This window comes from Cheilinus undulatus, linkage group 2 (genome assembly GCF_018320785.1).
Source record: "Cheilinus undulatus linkage group 2, ASM1832078v1, whole genome shotgun sequence".
NCBI classification, from domain to species: domain Eukaryota; kingdom Metazoa; phylum Chordata; class Actinopteri; order Labriformes; family Labridae; genus Cheilinus; species Cheilinus undulatus.
In genome coordinates this window covers 19,605,451-19,613,005 of record NC_054866.1, presented here as the reverse complement: position 1 = coordinate 19,613,005, position 7,555 = coordinate 19,605,451, and the positions used below count along the sequence as shown (strand labels likewise).

Genomic DNA, 7,555 nt, shown 5'->3' with positions numbered 1-7,555 from the left:
TTGTCTATCCACAATAAAAGATTTATTGTAAAGGTATTTTAGTTTATTTTTCTTTTTACACTAATAATTCTCTAATTGTTATTATGGAAACCTAATCCTCCAACAATATTCCACTCTTACTTCCAACACTGATTACATATGGATCTGATTTCTGAAGATGTCACTCAGAGATTTACAGACTCAAAAACTACAGGTACCTGGGCTCTTAAATTTTTTCCCTCACTCTCTCTCTCTCTGGGTTCTTACTCTCTGAACTATCCTTTCATGAGAAAGGCATACAAAAATCCTAAATATAAATCTTAAACAAACATAAATGTGCTAGTGTGACATACCATAAATAGGATATAAAAAGATCAGCTTTGGGTGCACATGGAAAACTATCGTACCCCCACCAGGGACCACCCCTTTTGCACAAGAAAGTCTGGTTTAAATATATTTTCTTGGGACCACTGAAGTCCTGTAAGGACTTTCAGAGTTTCTTACATGCCACCAAATCCACTGCTCCACAGGTACAGTTATGATTACTCTACGTGGGCACAAGATGGCAGCAGAGAGCTAAAGCAGAGTTCCCAGGCCTCAAATGAACAGATAAAGATGAAGAAAGGACCCAACCCAAGAAACACTGTGACCTTATTTGCAAATCATTTTTCTTTATTCACTTTTTAAAGTTACAAATCAAATCTATAAATGAAAGATGTAAAGACACAGATGTTTTGTAGTTAAAGGCAAAACATGTAGCCAAGATTTAGTTATGTTTTGAATACATGTTGTTGACAATAAACCTCCCACCACACAAAGTGTAACATAAAGATAAGATGTGACAAGTTTAATGTGTTCATTTTACTCCCAAAGTGCACTTCAGCCTCTCTGAATCACATTAGCAAGCATCCCATTAGCATCAGGCTCTCCCTGCTCCTCTGAGATCCTTCTAAGCTCCAAACAGACATTTTTATCACTTAATAGTTCTGTGGATGTCAGAGATTCAGCTTTTAAAACAGCAGCAGGAAACAGCTGATATCCTAGCTGCCCATTTCAGCTCTAACAGGCTCGCTGGAGCTCCTTTGGGTTACTGGAGGCCGAGAATACTGTGAAATACTAGCAGAAATAAACTTCTTTCCTACTTCAGTGGATAATTAACATGTCTTTATACCTGGGCCCCCTTTTACATATGTGTATGAGTCTCCAAAAGATAAAAAGGAACAAAACTTTTGGAATTGCTGCAGTGTAGTTTTCAGGCTGCAACTGAAACAGGAGATTCAATTGTGCCTTGTAAATCTTTAATTTTTTTTCCATGTGCCTTGAAAAAGTCAAAATAGAGTTTATTTTACAAATTTCAAAGCCATCAGACGCCGCTGACACACACTCACACACGCGTCTAAAAAAACTGTATTTCTACTTTGGCAACATCCACAAACAAAATGTGCATCTAGGTGTACAAGCTGTGATTCACTGCCTCATTAATTCCTCATGTGATTTTGCTGCTGTAACTTCATCTCCTATTTATCCCAGTGTACAATGCGTACAAATTCTTTGTTCTCTCGGCTTCCAGTTTTTATGAAGACCTGTTTCAATTTCTTGTCCATGGTCGCAGAGGGTTTACATTGTTAAAATCCTTCTTTGTTTGGGGTTTCTCACACTCATAAGATGTTTAGCTAAAGAGAATTCTCTCATCAGTTGACAAAAATATTATAGTTTATTGTAGGATTTAATCTCATTTTGCCAATATTCAGTGTATTTAGAGTTATTTCCTTCGTCCATAATTTTAATTTGTGTTTTGGAGAGATGATGTTGCTCTTGGTTCTTTAATTTTTCTTCTGTGCTTTTTCTGAATGCTAGAGAAAAAAGATCCACCTATTATTGTAACTTGATGTCATTAGACACCAAAAATTATAAAGTAGGGCCAAGATTTAAAAATCTATGAAATACACTTTAACCTGCAAGCAGCTCTAAAAAAGTAAGAAATTCAAAAGGACGTTTATTACTTCAGTTCCAGTCTTGTCAGACTGAATCTGCATTGATTAACCAGCTGTGTGGATAGTACTTTATTTGTGTCAGTTAGAGTTTATCACTCAGGTCTGATTGGTGTCAGTGCTGTTTCAGTCCCTGTAGGTCAATGAACATCAGGACAAAGAGTTCAAACCCTGTCAACATTAAAGGTGTTGCACCATCTGAGATCGTTTCAACTTTGACTGCAGTTTTACTTAAATCTTAAACCTACCTCCTACTTGGTGTGAGGTCCTCCATGAAATATGCAGTCAAATAATAACAATGATAATAAAAATAACAGTAACAACAATAATAATAATAATAATAATAATAATAATGGATTAAAACCCGGGCCGCCCGTGTACATATGTGCGCCCGGACAAGGTAACACTTTTAACAGCGTACATATTCTTACAGAAATTTACAGCTACAATATGAACCCTATTTTTAATGAACACATACTCTAACTGAAATACCAGCAGAGCCCATGTATGCATTATCTTATTAATCAATGCTTGACATGTTTACGTAGACTCTCTTCTTCCTGTATCTAGAGAGGGCTCTGAGTCAAGGTTAGAAGGCTGCAGGATATAGAGGACATCCTGAATGCATGGTGAGTTTCTAGGATGCTCTGATTGGTTACAATTCTTAGAAATGCTGCATGACAGGATGATTCACCTTGGACATGAAAAGAAAGATGTAAGCATTCTGAAATAAGACATGATGACGTTCTTTGTTGACATGTTGTATGTATACTACGACATTAGTGTGATAAAGAGTGTTACCTAAACAGTCAAGTGGAGTTTTATATTTATAGACGGATAGTGTGATTCAGGACCTTCATTCTGGCGTCTACAGCATCATGTTTGACAGGTCTCAAACTGTCTGACCTGTTTTTGAGATATGTCATGATGTCAGATGACTCACGCTCTGCAGGAGACTCTTCTGTGTAGAAGGATGTAGGTGCTGCTGGATTCTAAAGTTTACTTCTGCAGATATTTGCCCTCATTTGTCCTCTCTGCAGAAAACATGCGCTGCCAAAGAGCCGTCAACTAAGCAGCTGCATGACTGAACTCGGCTGGCAGCAGACCTCGAACACTACAAACACACACTCCTGCTCGGAAGGAAAAATATCCCTGCCCGCACATATTTTACTGTGCAAAGATTTGGCCTTAGGGCTCTACATGTGAGGTACAATGTTTCTCATGTCTCCTATTTAACTCGTAACACTGCATAGAATTCATTTTATTATGGAATAGAAACCCTGTTATTCTTCACTTTGAATCCAGAAAAATGTAAAGGTGAACATATGTTTGCGTGCGTATGTTTAAGTGTTTGGAAGTCATCCTGCAGAATATTTGGCTGCTACTGCTGTCTGACTTTGATTAGTGGGTTATTTTTTCAAAAACATTCCACAGATGACAGTTTTTGAAAAAATATGTTTCAGTTGAAGCTAAATGTACAGGAACACCCCAGCTTCATAAGGAATTACCTTTATTTTTTCTATTAAAATGAAAATAATTGAAAACAAAAACTCTGTCAACAACAGCCTGACAGTAAGGTACATTTTTAGGATGTATAAAACATGGACATAATCTCAGTGATGTCACTCATTGGTTTCTAAAGAAGCCCAATGATGGCAGTCACCATATTAGAAATGCTGTCTCTGCAGCTTTCAATCAGTCGAGCTTCAGACAAAGAGGTGAAGCTGAGGTGGGGTTTAAGTCGACTGACACACATCTTTAAAGCAGAGATCAGACCAAACGTTTTCAGCACAATTATTAGCTGACCAGACAGTTGTGGGGATTCAGGATCCATCGGCCCCAAAGGTCTGTTGTTTCAGCAGATGCCAACATGTGGTCAGGGGCGGAGTCAGACAGCTCAGAAACATTTAAAGCCACAGACACAAAAACAGCTCGTTCTGAGCAGGGCTGAAACAGAGGGGTTTTTAAACATACAAGAATCCAATACTGGGGTGGTTTTTTTCAGCAAGAGACTTCACAGGCATGTTTTGGGGACCTCTGAGACCAATATAAACTTGTCTTAAAAGGGTAAAATATCTACCCTTTGAAGTTTTAAGGATCATGCTGTTCCCTCCTCCAGTGCTCACAGTGGTTCAGTCTACCCCAACCCCCAAAATCTTTTAAATGCATTATTAAATGAATTTGCATAAAAGACTAGATACATCAGTAAAATATAATGAAAAAAATCAGGAAGTAGCTTGTTCAATCTACTGAAAATGTACCATAAATTCTGTGTCTGGCAGATTCAATTAAGCATTGTTATTCACATTCAAGTTTAAAAATATAAATGTTGGTTGGATTAACTGTGATGAAAGCTATTTATTTGTCCTTTTTGTTAAAAAGGTTATTAGTATTGTTTATTTAGATTACCCTGCAATTAATGAAAAAAGAAAATTACGTGGCTCTTTTATTAACCAAAGTTGCCAATCCCTGCTTTGGAGCATCAACTCTTCTGAAACCTATTAACCTGATTTTACACCTGATAAAGATAGTAATTATCCCTAACTTGGGAGGTTTTGCCCTCTGCCTCACTAGCTAAAGTTAGCTGCGATATGCTAAAAAACTGAATCTGGGAATGAGCATGCCAACTTTAACAACATTATTTCAATCAGGAGAGACTTATACGAGTTTAACAATGATTTATTTTACAAGTTTGGAAATGTTTGGCAATATTTGGAATTGTGAAATGTCTTTGGCGTATAGACTCCATCGTGATGTCTTTGAGAATTTGAAGGGGTAGTGAGGCGGACAGTAAAATAGGATACCCCACTGGAGTCTAGACACTGGTAGTGGTGATGGAAGCCGTAAGATAAGATAAGATAAGAGACTTCTGAGGAGTAGAATTCAGAGGAGCTTGACCCAGATGCTGATGAGATGTATTGGAGGTAGCTGGGGAGGAGGAGGGTTGCAGCAATCGCACTGAAATGACTGACTGTGAAGGAAAGAGAACAGATTTTGAAAAATATCTGCTGCAGTATGATTGGATTGAGAGAGGTTGTGGCTGAAAGGGATTGGCTCAAAGCTTAAGTGAATGGACGCCCATTGATGATTACTAGAGCAGGAGCAGGTGCAGGAAAAAGGGGGACAGGTGAGTGAGTGGTTACTAATGAATGAAAGGATGAATTGAAATGAAATAGTCTTCCTGCTTGAACTTATGCATAAGCTTCATATCAGAGGAAAGAGAAAGCAAATCATGAAAATCTACCTGATAGTTTCACATAGAGAGTGTTGAGGGAAATATCTTCATCTAAAATTAAAAAAAAAGGAAAAGTCTCCAGCAACAGATGCTGATAATGCATGAGGTATTTTGTGTTTTTTTGGTAAGATAATTATGACAAATGATCTTACTTCACTAAATACATTTTTTCTGGTGGATAAAGGGCCTGAATAATCTCACATAATACATAAAAAATGTTAAAAAGTAACAGTGCTGAGTTTAAAACTGTATTGATATTATGGTTGAATGGTATTATTTAAACTGTATGCTTTTATTGTGAGTAAAGTTTCTCTAAATGTAGGGTGGCTTATTATAAAGTAAAATGTCTTGCAATATTGCAAGGATGGATGCATATATTTTCTAATAAATGTAAACAATAAATGTAAACTGGTGGTAAAGTCTGCCTTTATACATTATTTATTTCTATATTTTGTTAAAGTTAAAAATTTTAAAAAGCTGCCACGAACTTTTTTTTTTAATTTCAAAATAAGAGAAGAAATGATTCTTGCAGTAAGAGGTTTTATAAGGTTTTATTGCATTCTGAATTTTTACACAGCAAAACATGACAGCTGTAGAAAAAAACCCAGACCTTTATATCCATTAGATATGAAGGCAAATGTTTGCACAAATATCAGATTCCCCCTAAAAAAGGCTTCATCCAAACACGTTCAGAAACAATGCTCAGTCAGAGTGCATGTGTAGAGCACCTGTGGGTGGGTCAGTCCAATCAATGTTGGAGTTGCAGCTGTGAGATTTACCTGCTTGAAGAGGGATGCAGCTAATCAGTGTGAGGGAGGAGTCACTTTATTTGTTCCTGTTTAAAGAAGGCGCAGAGGAAATGTTCTGTTTGCAACAATGCAGTCCATGCAGCTTTTTGTGGTCGGCTTGGTGCTGACATGTCTCAGGCTTAGCGACGCTCGATTTCTCAGTGTGAGAGGGCCAATGTACCCTCAGGTTGAGGATCAGAAGCCTGCAGGGGTGGAGGCTGAGTCGGCAGCAAAACCTGAGAGAGGGAACTCCAGGGAGTCTGCTCAACACACTGCAGAAGTTCTTCAGAGGAGGACGTGGCCAGAACTCAACCCGTTCTCCTGGAAGTTTCCAAATGATCCAGTAGAGCCGGAGCACAAAGCTCCTGTTAAGTTTGAACCACAGCAGCAGAAGAAAGAGCGTGTTGCTGTGAGGTGTGGGGAGAGTAAGGTCCAGGTGGAGGTGAGTCAGGACTTGCCAGGTCTGAGCCGGAACGTGAAACCAGAGGAGATGACACTCGGTGGTTGTTCAGCCACAGATGTCGATGACTTGTCCCATGTGCTGGTGTTTGAAAGTCAGCTGCACGGTTGTGGAAGCAAACTGGTGGTATGAGTTTATTTCATTTATTTTGCACTATGAGTCATGTCACTTTAGCATTTAAATAATCGTTCTGTTTCCCCAGATGACAGAGGATGCCTTTATTTATGCCTTCACACTGGTCTTTAAGCCCAGAGTCTTAAGCAGAGGAGGCATCATCAGGAGTCAGAGCGCCATCATCGGGGTGGAGTGTCACTACCCGAGGTGAATGGAAGCCTGGATCAGCCTTAAAAGACCCTCAGTAATATCTGTCGGACATTTAAAAGACTTGTGTGCAATATGATATTAAATAAACTTTTTTTTTTACATCCTAATAACTGTTTTTGCTTTCACCCTGACTTTTATGCCAACCATACAGTTTGAAAAAATATAACCAATTTCCTGAGACTTGCAAAGACTTGATATCTTCAACTACAACTGGAGTCCTGTTGACTATTTCCCATCATGCTCCTGATTGGAATGACTTAAAAATCATTTGCACTTGTGCAGAAACATGAAATGGCTCTTCTTGCATGTGCAGTTGTTTGTGTAATCTGCACCGATGAGGTTGTAACACTAGCTATGTAGGCTAGCATTTTGAACTAGCAGGCAATACTTAAGGCATTTCTTCATTTGCCTTAAGTATTGCCTGCTAGCATTTTGAACTAGCAGGCAATACTTAAGGCAAATGAAGAAATGCCTTCCCATGCTTTTTAAAAGTAAACTATTATAGGACTAATGTTTGATTTACATGGCCTATCCCTATGGGGATCATTAGGGATACTGGCTAAATGATAAGTCCTCCTGTAGTTTGCACCAGAATTAGTCTGTTGACCATGTTCTTTATATTTTTAACCAGTTCAGTGCCACAATCACAGTCAAATTCTCTGTCTACACTGTAATGCCGTTCTAGACTGGGTGTGTGTTTGCCAATCGCACCTGCTTCTTCTGCTGTTACAGTTCTTTCTTTCTGCATCTCAGTAAATCTCCAAGTGACTTGTTGGGC

At 38.5% G+C, this 7,555-nt stretch overlaps 1 protein-coding gene across 1 annotated transcript; it reads left to right on the top strand.

Moving 5' to 3' along the window:
* The first annotated feature begins 5,990 nt into the window (after positions 1-5,990).
* On the top strand, positions 5,991-6,884 carry LOC121524930 (zona pellucida sperm-binding protein 3-like). The gene is made up of 2 exons (XM_041810525.1): positions 5,991-6,579; positions 6,656-6,884. Exons 1-2 carry the CDS (start codon positions 6,082-6,084, stop codon positions 6,776-6,778), a joined length of 621 nt encoding a protein of 206 aa, XP_041666459.1. The 5' UTR covers positions 5,991-6,081; the 3' UTR covers positions 6,779-6,884.
* Positions 6,885-7,555: the final 671 nt, after the last annotated feature.

Bases quoted from the DNA above. Each gene is read 5' to 3' on its own strand.
- LOC121524930 (XM_041810525.1), top strand. From the start codon at position 6,082: ATGCAGTCCATGCAGCTTTTTGTGGTCGGCTTGGTGCTGACATGTCTC. The intron at 6,580-6,655 runs GTATGAGTTTAT...CTGTTTCCCCAG, and splicing joins GTTGTGGAAGCAAACTGGTG to ATGACAGAGGATGCCTTTAT.